The sequence below is a fragment of the Rousettus aegyptiacus genome, unplaced genomic scaffold (assembly GCF_014176215.1).
Source record: "Rousettus aegyptiacus isolate mRouAeg1 unplaced genomic scaffold, mRouAeg1.p scaffold_m13_p_8, whole genome shotgun sequence".
NCBI lineage: Eukaryota > Metazoa > Chordata > Mammalia > Chiroptera > Pteropodidae > Rousettus > Rousettus aegyptiacus.
The window spans coordinates 82914540-82935071 of record NW_023416311.1 but is presented as its reverse complement, the minus strand read 5'-3'; the positions used below and the strand labels follow the sequence as shown (position 1 = coordinate 82935071).

General features: G+C 39.1%; 1 protein-coding gene across 10 annotated transcripts in view; it reads right to left on the bottom strand.

The window, feature by feature from the left end:
• Nucleotides 1–20532, bottom strand: part of ARL15 (ADP ribosylation factor like GTPase 15) — a 366598-nt gene that overhangs the window by 225141 nt on the left and 120925 nt on the right. For all 10 annotated transcript variants that reach the window (XM_036225305.1, XM_036225308.1, XM_036225306.1 and 7 more), the window contains one exon: nt 7814–7958. In XM_036225305.1, the coding sequence (XP_036081198.1) occupies nt 7814–7958 (145 nt within the window). The remainder of the gene's footprint in view (nt 1–7813; nt 7959–20532) is intronic.

Below are 20532 nucleotides of genomic sequence, written 5' to 3'. Positions count from 1 at the left end.
CAGTCACTCCAAGAGCTGCTGAAGGTAAAAATCCTACACCTCTGGTTGCCTTGACCTGGACCAAGAGCATGATTTATGCCACTGTAGTTTTGTGATGTTTGGACAATGATCTGGTAAAAATTTTCTAAATATGATTTCAACATCATAAAATGAAATCTAATCTACTAACATTTATAAAACACAATTCTTTTTAGCAGATACTAAAATTTGGCTTTCTAACTTCTCTTTTTGACTTAATACATATGCAGCTAACACCATTTTTAAAATAACTCAAATTTTCATGAGATTTTTCTATATTTTTCAAACTATCAATCTTTTTTTCTATTTTAACTGAAGGCCATGCTACTTAACAATTTTTCAAGTGCACTAATATAAACCTATAAAAGATATTTTCAACCACTTTCAATTCCAAGTGCTCAGTTTTCTCTAGGTTGTTCTCCATGTTATATCTATATATTATCCAAAGACCTTAGACTCCATCCCTCTGGGTTAAAATGAAAAACAGGGAATATTTGTGTAATCTACAAGTTAACAACCCCTTTTATCAACAAATTCCTTGTGCATATACAGTCAAGGAATTCACTCTGGAAAGAGTTCACTTTTGTTTCTAGAGCAAGGTGCAAGCTACCCAATTTTAATTTCTCAATCAGCAGGTCTTGCTCTCTGGAGGATTTCTTGGCTCTTCGAGTTTGACAATTTAATTATCTTTTTAAAATTATGTCAAAGGTAAAAGATGGCTGACGTTAACAATCCAGTAAAGTTTAGATTCCCTTTCCTTCTGAAGAAAAGACAGACATTCTTGCTGAAGTTGGATGGGCATACCTTTCTTGGGATATGTTCTCTTTTCAACTGTTCTAAACTCTTCCAACAAATATTTCATTGCTAAATGGTTTGCTATCATCAATACATTTTAGAGAAATAATTTTAAAGAATAAAATGTCACACATAATTCAGCCATAATAACAAAGCATAATTATTATTTTTATGTTTTTATAGTTTTCAATGCAAAACTAGTGTTGCGTGCTCTAATTTTTAAAAGTTTAAATTTCATTTTTCTCTATTAAAGATTGAGAAGATTATAGATTTGAAAATATTTTCAACTGAGTGAGTGCCACAATTTAATTAATGAACTCCCTTGCTACAGGACATTTAAATTACTTCAAAGTTTTAGTTATAAAAACATTTCAAGAAATCATTTGTGTATATAATTTTTTAGAAATTACATGTTTAAAATAAATTCTCAGTGGCCCAATTACTAGGTCAAGATATGTGAATGTTCTAGTAACTTTTGATTTATATGAATAATTGCTCTCTAAGAAAAGGGGCAGCACCTACCACAATGCCACCAGTAATGCGTGTCACCACAATTTCATCATAAAAAAACAAATTTTGGTAAATTTAGGTTTCGAATTAACACTTTCTGGTTTATCCTTTAGTAAAATTGAGCTTCTGATGAAGTCAAAACTTTCCCCTTTATTTGTTCACTATTAATTCTCTTTAAGAATTATCTCTTTGTAGACTTAGCTTATCAGTTGGATTCTAGATACTATTTGTAAAGGTGACTGAATTCTCGAAATGGGAAAACCATATCTTATCTGCAATACTTGATATCAATATTTCTCCACAGTATTTATCTTGCTAATTTTAGCTTTCCAGCAATTCTAAAATTTTATATAGTTAAATTCCTTGATTTTTTAAAAAATTATGCTCTTTAGACCGTCTTTAACTGTTCTCTCACCTTCTACACTGAATGTTCACATGAGTGAGTAGCTTTCCAACATCTTCATTTCTTCTAGTTACCTTATCTTGTCATTGGGCTTGGTTATTTAATTTAGTGATTTCCCTCCACCTCCTTTGCTCTTCTTCAGTTACATACATACATACAACAAAAAGAACCTGGAAATAAATTCGAACATGCCAGTAGTGCCTATGTGGAACTCTAGGACTGACTGGTTCTCGCGGGCCCACTGATAACTAAAATCAGCCTGCCCGGGTCTCTGCGGTTGCCTATCCTCCACCCTGCTCTGTCATCACTAATTTATTTCTCCAACCTCATGCCCCCTCCGTCAATACCTACTATGAATACACCAACTCAGCTAGCAAGCATCAACTCCTCCTTTCCTATATCCTCACTTCATACCTCTCAAGCTCAGGTCTGCCCTGCCTTTATCATTACAGAATGAATGGGTTTGTCTTTCAAGGAATTTGTCCATTTCTCAAATTTATTGGCATAAAGTTGTTCAATATATTCGATTATCCTTGTTATATTTATAGAATCTATATTAATGTAACTTCTTTCCATTCCTGATGTTATTAGAGTCTTTCTTTCTGATCAATTTAGCTACAATTTTATTAATTTTATTGATCATCTCAAAGAACCAACTTTTGGTTCCAATGATTTTCTCTACTGTTTTCCTATTTTACTGATTTCCACTTTGATCTTTATTATTTCTTTCCTTCTCCTTCCTTTAGGTTTAATCCATTCTTCCTTTTAGTTCCTTAAGGTGGAAGGAAGCGAGGATCACTGATGTGAGGTCCTTCTTTTCTAACATAGGTGTTTAGTGCTATAAATTTTCCCCAAAGTCCTGTTTTAAATGAATCCCACAAATTCCGATATGTTCTATTTTCATCCAGTGCAAAATGCTTTTTAATTTCTGTTTTGATTTCGTTTTTGATCCATAGCTTACTTAGAAGTAATTTAGTTTCCTAAGATTTGGGGATCCTTCTAGAGATCTTTTTCATTCAATTCCGCTGTGGTCTGAGAATATATTTCTTGTATCTGGGGTTCAGTGAGGTCTTGTATCCAAGTTTATAGTTTTCTTCAAGTTTAAAAATGTTCCGACCATTATTTCTTCAATTTTTTCTGTCCTTTTCTCTACCTTTCGCCTTCACAGGCTCTAGCTACCCTTATGATAGATGAATTAAAGTTGTCCCACAGCTCACTGATGTTCTTTACATTTTCTCCTCTTTCTGTCTTGACTTTGGATAGCCGTTAATGCGCCTTCAAGGTTATTAATATTTCTTCTTCACTGTCCAATCTGCCACTAATCCTATCTGACACATATTTCATTTCAGATATTGTACTCTCTACCAGAAAATTGATATTTTTTTCTTTAATACTTTCCACAGCTCTACTTAACTTTATGAACAGATAGAATTCAGGCATAACAACAGTTTTAAGATCATTCTTTGCTAATTCTAATATCTGTGTCAATTCCAACTGATTGATTATGCTCATTATGAATCATGTTTTCCTGCCTCTTTGCATGCCTGCTAATTTTTGATTCAATGTCGGACATTGCGAATTTTACCTTGTTAAGTGCTGCAAAATTTTGTTTTCTGTAAACCTTATATAGCTTTGTTCTAGGAAGCATTAAAGTTACTATGAAACTGAGACGTTAATCGTAATATGATTTATTAGGTGGGTCCAGAGCAGTGATCAGCTTAGGGCCAATTCCTGAGGCAAGACTTTCCTGAGCACTCTACCTACTACCTTGTGAAATATTACTTATCCAGTCCAGCTAGTGGACACAGGCAGAATTCTCAACCCTGTGTGAACACTAGGCACTTTTTCCCTCTAGCACCTTAAGATGGAGTTTCTCACTAGCTTTGAGTAGCTCCCTCATGTGCATGCTGGATACTCAAAGGAGACCCTCTGCAGATATCTAGGGTTCTCTCTGGACAACTTTCTCCTCTCCTGTACTGTCTGTCCTATGAACTCCAGCTTTCATGGTCTCTCCACTCTCAGCAGGGAGTCCACCGAACCCTGCCTCATTCTCCACTAGAACTGCGCCGCAGCCTGAGAACTCTCTTGGGGCAGTAAGCTGTTTGGCTCATCTCATTTGTTTCTTATCTCACAAGAATCACTAACCCCTATTGCTTGATATTCACTTTCTTGAAAATGGTTTCATGTGCTTTGCCTAGGTGGGAGGGTATATTAGTTCTGGTTATTCTCTCTTGACCAGACACCGAATCAGAAGACCTCATTCATTCTTGCACTCGCTTGAGCATCTTCAGTATTTCCTCCTCCCCTGACCATCACCTTACACCTCTGTTGACTCGCATGCAGACATGGCACCCATCCTTATGAAAACAAGTTCCGTTAACACTGCTTTCTGTTTCTGTCTACCTTCTTGAAAGAGTAATCTATGTGCAATCTTAGCCAAGGGGCAGAGGAATGAAAAGGACAGTCTATATTCCCCATTCCCTCTGCTTGCTCACCACCCCATCATGCCTCTGGTTACTTTCTATTCTAACACTCTATTGAAACTGTTTTATCTTTGGTCATCAATGAACTTCGGTTCTTTTGATCTCTGGTTCACATTTGCCTTATATAATATATAGAAGTGCCTGGCTCAGACTCTTTTTCTAATGGAGATGTTAGAATGTGTAAGCTCCAAAGGACAAGGATATTTGTGTTTTGTTCACTGATACATCCATACTGCCTAAATCAGTTTCAACCACATAACAGGTATTTAATAAATGTAGAAAGAATGAAATACATCGGTGATTAGCACTCTTCTTCCCTCTCTCTACTTATCATCCCTCAACCATCTCATCCAAATTCACAATTCAGTTATCTTTCAAATCTAGATCTCTAACTAGCTTGTTGTTTGGCATTTTGATCATTGTTGAATGCCCTCGAAATTACCATGTCTAAAACTAAACTCATTATCTTTTATCTTAAAACTGTCTGTCATATTTTCTCTACTTTTTTATATTTCGCTCAATTACCAGGTTAGAAACTTAAGTCATATTCAATTATTTTCTCTTCCTTTCCCCTCTATTACCCAATATGACTATCACTCTTCTAGGATCAATCACATTTGCTTCTAACTCTCTATCCCCATGGATCGCCTCTCCATGTTACAAGTCTCTTTCAACAGCTCCTCCAGTCTCTAGCCACACATCTACATCTCTGCATCCTGGGCCCAAATCCAGCAAGCCCACCTACTAGTTCTCTGAATGTACCCTATGCTTTCTATGCTTATAGATTTTTTTTACAGTTTAATCCCAAATTGTGCTTCTAACAATAAAGCTTTTTGTTTATACCTCTGGTAAGTTAAGAAGTCACTTTGTATTACTCTTACATGTATTGGGGGAAGTTATTTTGCTTTAAAACAATTATTAAGCTACTAAAGTTTGTATAATTACCTAACACATTTCTCAAAAGATACAAATGAATTTACAAACAAACAGCAAATATATACTCTCACCAGAAATCCTTAAGCCTCGGGCACCACTAAACTTCATCTGAAGACATGAACTGGCATCTGACTTCTGTCACTAGCTGCCCGACAACAGCCATGTCGCACTACCTTTGAGCCTCAGGTGATTTAAAGATAGAATACGTTAAAAGAATGAGGCTCACAAAAGTATAAATACTTTATGTAAAAACATTGATTTAATTTACTGTTGTCTGCTTATTTACTCAACAAACATCTTTAACTATGCCTGTATCTTGCACCATGCTCCAGATGCACAAAGCCAAATAATATGCTCTAATCTGCCCTTAGGAGTTACACCCCAGGATGGCTAGACACATGTCAACAGCAGTGCTGCAGGTACTAAATTGTAGAAATAGAGACAAGGTATAGGGGAATGCTCAGTTCTCTGTCTGGGGACAGAGGAAGGTAGTAATTGGGAATGGTGTCATGTAAAGAGCTATGCTTGAGCTCTGCTCATCCTCTGTGTGGTCTCACCAGTCATCACAAATCCTTCACTATTTTCCTCACCTTTGAATCAAGCTATGTCTCTGTTTCTTTACAGGTCCATAGTTTCTTCTTTACAATTATAAAATCAAAAAAGCTCTCAAAAACTGTACTTTTTTCTTAACTTATTTGGTGGTAAAACCTGACCCAAACTGATGTAAGGTTCTTGGTCATCAATATTTTCCCTATTTATTAGGAAATCCTAGTTAATAACCGCATCACCCACCCATCACCTAAGCCGGGACTTGAGTCATCCTTGGCTTCTTTCTCTCTCTCTCACCCTCCAAACCCAACTGGCTAAGAAGCACTGTTAATTCTAGCCCTCAAATAAGTATCCTGTCTACTCCCTCCTCCCGTCCCCTTCTCCCTCGCATCACTGCCTTCATTAATGGCTAATAGTGCGTCCCACAATTCAGCCTCCACATCATAGCTAGTGTGATCCTTCTCAAATGGATATTTTATCATAGTTTCCTTGCATAAAATACTCTGACATCTCTGTACTATATATGGGAAAAGCTCAAACTCCTGAGCGTGGTGTAAAAGGATTGCCAAGATTCAGTCACTGCCTATTTCTGGTGATTGGACTCCTGGTATTCTACTAACCATGCTTTGCAGCCAAATAGAACTATGCTTCCCAGTTAGTGCCAATCTATTCGAGGACCCTCAGCCTTCATACAAGCTTTCCCTCTGTCCCAACATCCTCTTTCTTTTTCCATCCTAACTCTTATTCTTGCATGTCTGCCAGGCCTATTTTTTAAAAAAATAAATTTATTTATTTAAATTAGTTTCAAGTATACAGTACATTGGTTAGACATCTATAATATTCATAAAACAATCCCCCCCGATTGCTCCCTCCCTTCCCTGGCCCTCCCTCCACTTAGCCATCATATTAATGCTAACTTCATTCCCTCTTCCATGCTCTTATGCCCAACTATCAACTACTAATTTGTACTTTAACCCTTCACCCCATTCTCCTAGCTTCCCAACTTCCCTCGCCCTCTGTCCGTCACCAAATTGTCCACTATATTTGTGAATCTGTTTTTGATTATTCTTTTTGTTCCTTAGATACCACATATAAGTGAAATAATATGGTATCTATCTTTCTCTGTCTGACTTATTTCACTCAGCGTAATAATCTCTAGGTCCATCCCTGTCGTTGCAAATGGTAGGATTTCATTTTTTTAATGGCTGAGTAATATTCTATTGCATATATGAACCATAATTTCTTTATCCAATCATCTGTTATTGGGCATTTAGGTTGCTTCCACATCTTGGCTATTGTAAATTGTGCTGCCATGAATATTGGAGTGTATAGGCTTATTTATCAAGATCCAAAACAGAAAATTTCATTCTGCACCCTTCTCTTCCCCCACTCCAAGAAACTGTTCACTCTTCCTCCTTTGTATATTTCTGGACATGAACTTAATGTCTATGTGGCCAGTAGACTGAGTCTCCTGGAATACTGCTTGTTGTTTATTCTCAGTTCTTAACACCGGACCCAAGACGTAGTAGGTGCTCAAAAAAAGATGGCTGAATGAACAATCATTCCAACTTTCCCAGACAATATCTCACCCCTCGTCAGCTCCTCCTATGACAGCCCTGTTCTTCATCTCCTACAGCTGTTCTTCCATTAAATTCTCTATACTCTTCTTTCCTGCCTCATGGTCAAAAGAGAAAGAGGAAGCACTTGCAAAGTGTCAAAAGCTCTAGTAGCACCGAAGACTCTTTGGGCCAGATAATTCTTAGTGGTTGGTGCCTGTCTTGTGCCTTGTGGGATGTTTAGCAGCATCCCTGCTCTCTGCCCAGCAGAAGTCAATAATAGCCTTCCCCAGCTGTGACAACCAAAATACCTCCAGACATTCCCAAGGGTCCTTTTGGGAACAAAATCTCCCCTGTTTGAGACCTAGACTGACTTTTCTTGGCCATTTCAGGGAATAACCTGACCAATGGTCCCTGTACCATCTCTGGATGAAATAGACTAATGGAAGCACTTAACCACAAATGGAGGGGATGGAGGGGTGAGAATTGCACAAATAGCAAAAGGAAAAAGACCCTCTTGAGGGTGAGAAAGATCAGGGTACAGGACCCTGTGAGTTACCCACCTGTGGTCGACACAATGTTGTCGGGGCTTTCGCTGCAGAGCTTTGACAACAGACTGGTCTTGCCGGAGCCCGTGAGGCCTATGCAAACCAGGTCATATTCTGGTCGTGCAGGTGGTGGTCCCTTGCAGCAGAGTGCTCTAAAACACTGCCGAGAGAGGGAGAAATGGGGCTCTTTTAAATAAGACCATGGACACAAAGCTTAGCGACACTTTAAATAATTATTACAAAGTGATTAAATAACCTATTACTTATTAGGAGGAAATGTAACTTCAGAGTGAACAAACTGGAGGATGCCGCCTTAACCAAGTGATCAAAGTTAATATTCCCAAGAATGACACAGATACGAACTTCATGGCCCCATTCGGCTGTGACAGGTGCACTGTGAGGGGCGCATCACCATGCAGTTTTCCTGCCCAAAATGCACAACTTGGATCTACACATAAGGAAATCTACAAAACCACTGTGGGCAACATTCTGCAAGACAACTGGCCTGTTCTCTTCTCAAATGTCAATGTCTCGAAAGTCAAATAAAGGCTGAAGAACTGTTCCTGGTTCAAGAGACAGGATAACAAGGTACAATGCTTCCTGGATTGGATCCTGGATCAGGCTGGAAAAGAATGCCACAAACGACATTATTGGGACAATAGGTGAGAGCTGAATAGAGATTGTATATTAGACAGCAGTATTAAATAAGGTTAGATTTCCTAAATTTAATCACTGCACTATGGCTGTATAAAGAAAATCTTTGTTCTGGGAAAACACACACACACACACACACACACACACACACTTAAATATTTAGAGGTAAAGGATCTTGACATGTGCAACTAACTGATTAAGAAAAATTCTAAATCTCTCCATTACCATCTCCATCTCTATATGGTGGGAGTGTGATAAAGCAAACACAGTAAAATATTAGTGACTGGTAAAGCTGAATAAGTGATCTATGTGAAAATTCCTTGTACTTGTCTTACAAATTCTGATATTATTTAAAAATAATAATAAAAAAAAGCTTTTAAAAATCAGTAAGTCGAAATCTCTGTATATAGCACTGCCATCGTCACCTTTGTTAAATACTGTTTCAGGTCAACTGACCTCAGGGTACTATGAACTATGAGATTGTGCGCCGCACAAACCTGTTTTCTCCACAAGAGTTAAAGACTAGGATTTGAGGAAGAATGGAAATCATTCGTGCAGTTTTTGATCTTTCTACTTATTTGACACTCATTTATTCAGCTCATGGAGGCTGAAGGATTTAGGCGGCGAATGATTCTAGAGGGAAAGAGAGAGGGAGGCAGGGCGGCAGGCAGAACTACTGACTTCTGGGTCATCTGGAGAGAATCCGAGAAGAGACCTATAAAAAGCCTGTGCTAATTCTTCTTACTCAGATAAAATCTGAGTCCTAATTGGCTGTCATACTCTCATAAATCAGGCTTATTTCACTCCTTCACTTTTCATACCTACTTAGTCAACAAGTCCGGTCCATACAACCTCTGAAGTAACTCTAGAATCTGTCCAATTCTCTCTAGCCCAGGCCACCTTCACCTGAACAACATATTCTCCCACTATTCTTGGCCTATTTTCCGTGTGACAGCCACTGTGATTGTTTATGAAACTGAGATCTTATATCTGCCTAATCCCCTTCGGTGACTTCCCACTACTCTTAGGTCCAAATCCTTATCATGGTCTACAACTCACCATGATCTATCTGCTCCACCAACCCACCCCTCCAGCCCGTCTCTCATCACTCTCCCCCTCGCCGCCCACCCTCCATCTCCGGTCACGCTGACCCTCTCCTACCTCAAGGCACTCAACATGTGCTTCCCTCCTCCCCCAGCTTAGTGAACTCATCAGCTTTCAGGGCTCAGCTTGAGCACCCCTTTCTCAGGGCCCCTGCTCTGATCCTAAGAGCACGTTAGCAATTCGTGTCAAGCCCTCACAGCACATTTATGAATTCATCACACAGACTATAACAGTTTCTTATTCATCGTCAGACTGTGAGAACCACATCTGTGCATCTTCATCCCAGCATCCCCTGTGCTGAGCAGAGAACATGGCATAGAATGTACCCTCAATAAATAACTGACAATAAATGACATTAAAGTTTTACCTAAGAAAAGAAAAAAGAAAATGTAAAGACTAGTAAAAAGCTCATCTCTTCTCTCTCTGGGTGCCTCCAATAGTTCAAGAAAATAGTGTTAAAATAAGAGAAACCTTAACTATCTCATTTCGCTTCAATGCCAGAAGTTAGCCCAGTTCCCAAAAGAGTGGTTTTGATGGACATAAGCTCTTTTATTGCTACAATAGAGCTTCTTTTTGTCTTAGATTCACTTTTCCTCGGCTTTTGAGAGGTTCTGACTACTTCCGGCAAACAACTCAGTGACCATGAAATCGATATTATTCACAAATTTTATTAAACTCTAGTCATACTCCCTTGCAGTCTTTTCAAACCCAAGGAGTCCTAATTATTTGTCTGCCTTCATATTGCAACCCCTCCCACCACATCTTAGCTGCTCCTCTTTGGCCTTACTCAAGTTCCATTATGCCTTCTCCTACAAGATTGATGACTATGACTATCAACAGCATTCTAGATACAAACATGTTGCATCCTGGACTTGTATGAGGCCTGGCTGATACCGACTTTTTACGAACATTTTCTTATCCATGAAAAAGACCTGATAAGAGTTAACTGTATGTTGTGTCTGCATGCATGTATGTATGACATATGCATTCCCTTAAAGAGGACCACTGGTAGCAGCTACTTACTTTGGAAAGCCCTGCCAGGTTCAGCTATGGCAGACAAAAACACTACAAGTCACACAGTGGTTTCCCTTACTAGGTTGCTTAGATCTTTGTTGAGGCAGGGGAGACTCTATTCCTGCTCTGGTCATCCCCACTCTTGCTCAGCTCTCCTGCAGAATCCCCCTGGACCAACTCCTGGAGGGAGACTGGCCCAAACATCCTAGCACAAACTATCATTAATTTTAAGCACAAAATGAAATTGCAAGTGACTGATTACTATATTACCCTGTTTAAACTATTCATATACAAATACTACTCAACATTTTGCCCAAAAGTTCCAGAATGTCATCTTCATATTTTTTAAAAAACCAGAGTGTAAAAAATTGGCAGCCATCAATATCTACATCACCTGTCATTTTATTCTAGGTCATCGAAGTTACTTCTGACATAAAAGGCAATTTAGCAATGACATTCTGCTCCAATCTCTTATTTCCCTTATCTATATTCTGTCCAGTGATGTCTTTTCCACCCCATGGCTCCAGTAATGTGGGTGTTAAAGGTAACTGACAATGACATCTCCCTGCTCCCCCAAATCTTTCTTGAATTGTGGGCTCTGTGTTTCCAACTGTTCTGGAAGATTCAAACTAAATCTGAACTTAAAAGCCTCCCTCCAAAAACCATAGACTATGGAAATAAGGTATTTGGGAACATAAAAAGCATAAAGGTTAGATTGACAATTATTAAAAGGCAGAATCTTTGGTATAAATCACAGAATCTTTGAATATTTATTTGAAATAAATAAATCCTATGGTTACACAGGAATAGTGCCAGATTTTGAGAGAATAAAATAAGACTTTTAAGAATACGCTATTTCAAATGGGGGAATAATGTTCCTGTTTCTTAAGTCAGTTTCTAAAAACTATATGGAGTTTTCACTTGTTTTTCATTTTAAAACTTAATGAAGCTTTGGATCTCATAGTCAATTTATTGAAAACTACTCATTTTGGCCTCTAGACTATACTGTACCAAAGTTCATTGTGTCTGTCTCCTAAAGCAGCTCTTGCATTGTTAAGAGTAAGCCCCTTTCACTGCTGTACAATGCTGAACACAATACCGTCGGCAGTCCTGACAGCAAGTGGCAAACTCAGGCTTCATTCCCAGGCCAGACACTAAGGCATTGTATAACTCTGTTCAGGCCCTATAAACCTAGCCATGCTTCAGTCTCCCCATGATTAACCAATAACGTTTTAACACTATCTGCTACTTTCTTTCTTCAGGAGGATATTGTGAGGCATCAGTTCAAAGCATTATACTACGAGAAAGGCACCATACGGGTAAATGTTCATCATGAGGCTCATTTTCCTAAGGTATCTTGGGTGACGGTTAGCTTCCTTGGGCAAGGGACTGGCAGCCCACCATATGGCCCAGACTGTGGCCTTTCCCTTCCACCAATCAACAGCAGCCTCCACATACTCCAACCCATTCTATTCCAACCCAAGACACTAAATACACACAACCCTTGGTACTGACTTGCAGTAAGGAATAGAGAACAGGGTGAACCTGCATTTTAACTAGTATACTTGGGGAGTAGGAGCAGGGCAGCAACCAAAGTCATGGTTCCTGCTGCCTAGACTGCTTCAGCTCACAGGCCTCTTCATATAGGGTTTGTTATGACTTGTTCTTTTCAAAAGAACACAGTGTATCTCTACTATTATGCCAGGATGTAGGATGTCTCCCTCGGCATGCATCTACAAGCTTCTATGAAGGTTATATGTGAGGAAACGCTGTGCCAAGGTCTTGAACAAGCGCAAGGCCCAGAATCACCAGTAATAACTGTGTCCTAGACTTTGGACAAATCGTACAATCATATAACCTTTAGTTGAAAGGTGGCTTAGCTGAAATGTATAAGCAAGAACCTTAGGGATATGTGTTTAAAGGAGAGTGAACGCATGTATTAGGGTGAAAAATAAGCAAAAGATTAAATTGCAAGGGTAAAATGAAGACTCGCATTTCAGTCTCGTGGCCTAGAACCAAGGTAAGACTGTGTTAAAATGTCTCCACTTCTGTTGGGGACAGTGCCAGGCGTTCAGTGGGTCTGACAAAGCAATGTACCCAGTAGGTACTCAGTGAAGAACTGCACAACGAATCGACACTGCACAGCACTAACTAAGCACTTAAGTGTATATCTCAATTTCCTCTACATCTCTACCTCAATAAGACCAGCTATCCTCCGAGTCACCCACCAGTCCTTCAAAGAGACTGAACGACACTTCAGGTTTGTGGGCCACTCTGTTCCTACGCACTCAGCAGGAAAGGCCTTTCCCTCTCTTTTCTGTTTCACGAATTCCCACTCGCAGTTTTGCTCAGGTGGCACCTCCTCTGGTAAGCCTTCGAAGTTCCCTCGAAGAGAGTTTATCTTTCCTTCCACTGCCTGGTGTTCTGTACACACTTCTAGCATGGCAGTTAATACAATGCCACCTGTATTTTTATAGTTATATAGTTTTATATATATATATATATATATATATATATATATCTGTAAAAATTACTAGTTGATGGAGTTACACACACTGATCCCAAAACATTTTCATCCTCGATCCTGACACTGGTTTTACAGTTACTGAGCGTGGCCAGGCAGCAAAGCAGGAAGCGGAGTCGTCATACAGCATCACCATTCTGGACAGTCTTGATCAAAGTCCTCCTGCTCTGGCACTGTCCCCCGCGTCACCAGTATTCCCCACCATCCCATGCTGCTAGATCCCTAGCCTTTGGGGACGTGCCATTTTTTTTCAATTGATGCTCTGTTTTTCATCATGAATGCACGATTTTATTCTGAGCATAATTTCAATTCGATTGAAGTTCTGTACAGCTGCTGGAAAATTTTCTTCAGTCGGCTTCGGGGCTTCCCCGCAGCCATGCGGTCACTGCCCAAGCCCCATACTCTCCCCGCCTCATTTAAACACAGGTCGTACCGCACAAAAACCAGAGGTTTGCTATGGCAGACAACCAGGTCGTTGTGTGGGGCCCGAGGTGGAGCCTGGCTCAGCACCCCATAAATACTTGTCGGTAATGAAAACCAAGAGAAAATTCACCCATAACTTGTGGTAAGTGTGATTTCAAAACCAAAAACAGATACCTGTATGTTCTGACCCTCACCAATTCTCACAATGAAAAAAAATTTTTGAGAGGAAGTCAATTTCTACAAGTGTTTTCAAACATTAAATATGGTCAACGAATAAAATATTAAGTGTGCAAATATCTAAAATTACACAATTAAAATATTTTCTAAATTTACAATAGCCAAATATGTATCTGTCTTTTGAAAATACAACCAAAATGTGTAACAGGACTTGTAAGAACTGCTCTCAAACTCTGGAAAAGACATGAGGAAGGATGGGTGTCCTAATAACTTAAAAATAAAATCAAAGGTAGCTAATACGAGTAAGCACCACCACAAGTGATTTGTGTGTCTTAATTTGTGTGTCTCACTACTTTGAACAACCCAATGAGGAAAGTACCATATTGATTTTAAGATAAGGAAACTGAGGCCCAAAGAAGTTAAATAACTTGCCTAAGTGGATCCAGGATTTGAACACTGACAGTCTGGCTCCAGAGCGGTCTTCTGAGCCATGCAGACGCTACATCTGAGGGTGTGTCATGTGGAGGGGACATTGGATGCATTCTGCATAAGGGCGGCATGCAGATATGAAAATACACCAGAGAGCTAGGAAGTAACAAAGCTAGGGCTCCAATCACTTGGAGGGCTGTTGGCCCCCAGAGCTGTTACTCGCGTCCTCTCGGCCTTGGCACAGCCATGTCTGGAGCCAGGGATCATAGTACCAGAAGCCGGGTGTTTCTGTTGTTTTAAGGGAGTATGAGTGCATTAAGTCTGCCCGTGTCACTGAACAGACGTCTGGCGGAGGAAAGGGAAGATCCAAGCCCTGGTACTGTTTCCTTAGTTGCACCGTCAGGTTTATAGCTAAAATTCTTTTCATTGTAGGAAGATGGTCATCATCTTTCTCCCAGTAGAGTTAGAGGACATGAGTTCCTGAATTAGAGAGTAAGGAAGAGAATGCACCAGCTGGGAGAGAAGATAAGAGGATAGGGAAGTGCTGTTGGTTTCTCTTTCCCACCGTTTGCTTCTTTCATTTAACCCCCGCCTCTTTATTTTTTTGTCCTCCGGATAGGACAAAGCTTCTCTATTAAGGGAAACTCATGCTGGCTGCAGAGATTTCTGATTCTAAGCATGGTAGAAGGGGGGAAGAAAATCTCTAAAGGAGCAGTCCTCAAATTTTCCCCCTTATAATATGTGTACTGAAACTGTACCTCAATAAACGAATAAATAAGCAAGTTTAAACACAAAATAAAATGTGTTGGAAGAAGAGTATGAAAAAAAATACATGAATAAACTGGGTTGTGTAGAAATATATATGAAGAAGAAGATCTATAATGAACACACAATCTCTTGGCTAATCCTTTCTTTCCATTTGCGAGAAGAAAAGCGAGTTTCATACATACCCAAATATCTTAGACTAAACAGTGGGTCTTGCAAACCAGTAAAAAGAACAGAGTTCAAAATAATACCAACAGCAACAGAAACAATAACCAGGACGATGGAGTGTTGTAAAAAGCCCTTGGTCACCAGGAACACCCCAGCAGAAACTTCCCCACCTTAACAAAGTTCAATCCACTTTTTGAGGTGAAAAATCCTGTGGCCCTTTAAGACCCTAGTGGGAAAAACAATAAATTGTTTTTACAGAGGATAGGTCAAACCTTTCGGCCATGTGGGCTGCTCCGTGCTCACAGAAGAAGCCTTTGGCTCAGAATTGTCCCAAGGCTGAGGCTTCTGGCCAATACATCACACTGCCTCAGGACACTAAGTCTGTCTTTGCCTTACCCTTTGTATTTCTCAATCCACATTCCTTTTTGGGGTGAAATACTCCATTATTTCTGCTTTGTTCTGGGCTGTCTCCTGTCTCTGTCCCTATTAACTCGTGGCAACAAAAGAAACAAACAGAAGCAGGGGATTTCATGCTTAGCCGCTATAGACATTGGCCTCCCGGCTTTGCAGAGGGGCAGACATCTGAGACTTTGAATGGAAGAGAGTGCTGCTGTGCTGAACCAGACCAGGGGCCCACGTGGCTCCCAGTCTGTGCATCAGTCACCCTTGATCAGTGGCATTCATGAGTCCTGGTACATGTATTTCCAGATGAACCAAAAGTGAGGTTTTCAAACTTAGGGCATGTATCTGATAATTAGATTTAAAGAGACTCTAATCCAAGATTCTCACACATGCCTTGCTATACAAATTCCAGGACTTGTCGTATTGGAGTGAGATTTTCTTTTTTTAACTAAGAAACTCAAAAAGGAAGCGAAATAAAAAATAAATCTCTTTCTTACTTTTAAGATGTAATTCTTCTCTTATAATGGCTAGGTGGAATATCTAATTTTTAATGCCAATTTTTATAATAACAGAATTATCCAATAAAACTAGCAGTAAATTCCCTAAGCATGACTGTAATGAGAACCAAGCTTTATATGCATGTTCATACATATTAGACAAATCGGGGCTCCACCTGGTCAGTTTCAGACCATGTACTATTTTGCCCCTAACGAGCAAAGAAATACAAATTTAGCTGGAAACAAAAGAGAGATTAATACATTTTTTATTAAACCTCTTTTATGGCCACTATCTGAACAGAACATTTCTAAGCAGAAAGTAGGGCATAAAAATACATAAACACTTTCAATATTCCTCAACAAAGACATTTTTCTATGTTTTATACACTTAGAGTCAGATAATGAAAATATTTAAAAAGAGCTAGGGTTCTCAAGTTGACCTTAAAGAGGGTTTAAATATCATCTAAAAATCCCCAAGAAAGATCCCAAGAAAGCAGAATCTCTCTGCTCTTGGTGCTTTGGGAACTGGAGATGGGGCACCCTATAACAGACAAGAGGAAAACAAAAAACTCACACTAAAATTGTTTTTCTTGCAGTTCCTAATGGTAGAAATCTTATCCCATATTGTTGGAAACAACAGAGTGCTCTCTCATTTAGCAATCTGTAAACTCCAAAAACATGGTGCTCAGTCCCACATATTTTATCAGTCACCAATTCCTGTAAATCTGCCTCTACTAACTGCCTGTTCCTCTCCAGGCCTGGGCACTTCATCCAGAGCATCACCACCATCTCCTGGATAACACACTGTCTAGTCTCCCTAACTGGTGTCCGTATCTCGGGTCTTACTCAACTCCGAATTTAGTCTACAAAATGCTAACAATGACCTTTCTAAAGTACATCGAGTCATTCTGTTGATTTAAGATCTTTCCATGGCCACCCAGAACTGTCAGGATAAAATCCAAACTCTAAGCAGGAAGGCTCTTTATGATGTGGCCTTTGCCTTCGTTTCTGGACTCTAATGGTTGTTACAGAGATTATATGAGATAATATTGGTAATGTTTGACATATAAAAGTTAAACAGATAGTAGTTATTATTATTTTCCCCATGCCAATCATACAGACCTATGTACAATTCCTGATCCAGTCTTTTTCATGCTTCGTGTCATCAAAGGGACCAACTCTCTGCCTCCACATGATTCTCCACCATCTCCCTCTGGCTACCTCCAAGTATTCTCCAAAATTCAGCCCAATGATCATTTCTTCCAGGAAGACTTCTGTGACCCTTTGATTTAGATGACCATCTCCAAATTCCCTTAGCATCTTTTCTATTCCACTGTCCTAGAACTCATCATTCTGTTGAGTAAAGTTGACTTACAGTGCATCTCCCCCCACTGGACCTGGAGCACCTAAATGCAGGCGCCACTTTTTTCAGCTTTGGAAGCTGGGTGTCTGATACAACATTCCTCATGTGGTAGGATGAGCTGCCCAGTGATTGAGCTCACGGCTTTGATTAAATGCATGGTCAAACAAGCCTGAAATGCAGCCCTATTGCTTTCTGGAGCAGTTACTTACCTAGAAAATAAGAATCATCTCACAGGAATGTTGGGAATAGTAAATGAGATACTGTATACCAAATGCTCAGAACAGTGCTCACTAATCAGTAGATATTATCATCATGATCGTTATTAGAATTTTCTCTTAAATTGGTGTTTTCCTAAAGAAAACTGATTTTTGTTAACACCAACAAAGATTCTTCTCACAGTGGATAATAAAAGATAATTCAGGGTTTGGATTTATTTTATTGTCCATTTAGTCAAAGATCTGATATGATACACCAAATACCAATGGTGGCTAATGACATGCAGATAGTTCTTACGTTTTGCTAAAATAAGAACTATTAAAGGGATAATAGGATGTACAGTAAAACCATCATTGAATTTTTCTCTTCCTGCGATGAGAAACAGCTTGTAAATATTGGTCTAAAAAGTTAAATCGATTCTTTTTTAATCTGAATCTCCTGCTATGTCTATACAGACCTAGACAGAAGCGTAATGGGGGTGGGGAGATGTCTGTAATCCCTGTGCACCCTCAAATCATGTTGCTTTAACTGCTGACAGAGACAAATGTTTACTATGGTCTAGCACTGAAGAGCCAATACAGTGAACTAGATGCCATCTCACCTCACACATCAACACACGTGTCAGACAGATTCTGATTGCAAAGTCTGTTATTGGTGATGAGAGAGGCAGAGAGGGCACAGCTGGATATTTCAGATCCACAGCTGAGGTGGCAGCAGTGGTAGTTCAAGCCATCTTCTCACTTTAAAAGCTGAAATTAATCTGAGAGTTATTTAAAGGCGTGTTTTATTAAAGAGGCACTTTCCGACTGCTGTCAAACTTCACGAGCAGAGGCTGAATGCACAACTTAGGGCAGCTCTACCTGGGGTTACTTACGAGATATCAACTGATTTCTCTCAATACCCATCACTAATCAAAAATAAAATATCAACAAAAACAATCTCTTCCCTCAAAAGATTAAAAGTAGCATATGGATTTCATTTATATTACAAATGTTTTTACTATTGGCTTTATTTTATTCCCTGGAATATAGGCAAAAATGCCTTAAATTTTGGTCCTATAAATACTATATAGATGGTACAGGTATCGAATAATAGGTTGATAATGATATTAGAGGGATGCCATGGGCCTGACATATTTAACTGGGATCTTACTAGAATGAAGTCTGAACATCATCTTTTTTTTTTTTTTTTTTTTGTCAAATAAGGTACATAACTCTCTGTCAAAGAAGTTCTTAGACCAAACAGGAAAATATGATACTTGAACATCAAAGGGTTTTTTTCAAAAGGTGTCCTCGTTTTTCTTTTGTACAATACAGGGTTCTGGTTGTAAACATCAGCGAAGTGATTTATTGAAAGAATATTGATAATTCACAGAACGGATGAGAAAGCAAAAGAACTGCAAGAACCAACGCAGCCCACAGTACCACTACAACAACCATGAGGTTTAGGAGTCGCTACTTACTACTTAGCATCCTGCGCCAGCCTCTGCTGCAACATGAGAATGACCTCCAACGGCTCCAGCCCAGGGCCACTCACTGCGGAGCTACAGCGGCCATCACTCGCATCTTGTTTCCTGCTGGGGCCCTGACTACCTCCTACTTAATAAAAAGACAGCCCTAATTCCAAGCTCTCATAGGATTTGCCTACAAATAGAATATGGTGGCCCTTGGTATCCATGGGTTCTGAATTCATAGATTCAACCAAATGCGGATCAAAAAATATATATATATTTTTAATGTTGCTGTTGCCGACGTGTACTATGTAGTTAAGCCTATGTGTACTAAACATGTACAAACTTTTTTCTCATTATTTTTCCTTAAACAATACAGTATAACAACTATTTACATGGCATTTACATTGTATTAGGTATAAGTAATCGAGAGCTTATTTAAATTACACAGGAGAATGTGCATAGGTTATATGCAAATACTATGCCATTTTATATAAGGGTCTTGAGCATTTGTAGATTTGGCGCCTGCAGGGGGCCTGGAACCCATCCCCTGCAGATACTCGGGAATGACTATATTTATTTGCAGGGTGGCCAAAAATAATATCAACTATATGCTTTGTCCTTTGATTCAAAAGACAGCAGACTTTCTTATCATTACAATTTAAATATATAAAGGAGAACAATATTTGTTGATCTTCCAATTCCATGGATCTATTCTGACAGAAGATGCCAGAGTCTAGGGAATGACCAAGAGTCAGGATGAAACGAGGCAAGGGCAGGATGAGAGCAAGCAGAACATTTGGCCTGGATTTTCCTGAGCAAACATGCTTTGCCCTCTCAGTATCCTACTTGTGTGCTATTATTTAATACTCAGCTCTCCTATGTTCCTCTTCTTTTCAAACTTCTACAGATAAATGATTACAGGCAAGAAGATGGGAGCTGCCCATGTGTGCATAGAAGGCTCTACCGTCTGTGAGCTCTTATGTCCACGCTTGCATATTCTTGCTTTCCTTTCAACTGTAATACCCTGTAGAAGGAAAATGGGACTTGGACGGGTGTGTGTAGTACCTAGTTTTTGTTAATTAAAAACAAAAACTCAATCATGTAGTTCACGTAATTGTTTTTCACTAGAAACATAAATACAAACTCCCTAAGGATGTGTGACTGGGCATTCATTCTTTTTTTGTAATAAGACCACTCTGGCTCTCAACATGTTCGTTTAAGTAACTATAATTCTTCAAATCTCCCTTTTTTAATTTGAAAATCACACCAAAAGTGCAAAGCAACTATTATAACAACAAATACTACTCATGTGGAACATGCAGAAACAACAATAATAAAAAAAAAAAAAAAACAGAAAACGAAAAGAGAAATCATCTTTATGGTTAGCAAACAATAAAAACTTTTTAAAAAACTATGGTCTTTGGCTGACAAATTCAGCTTTCCCAAAATAATAAAATCTGAAGGTTTGCAGTAAACATGTTAAAAATCAGTAGAGAGAACAAGGTTAAAGGGAAATGATTAGATAAAGGCATGTATTTTTTAAAA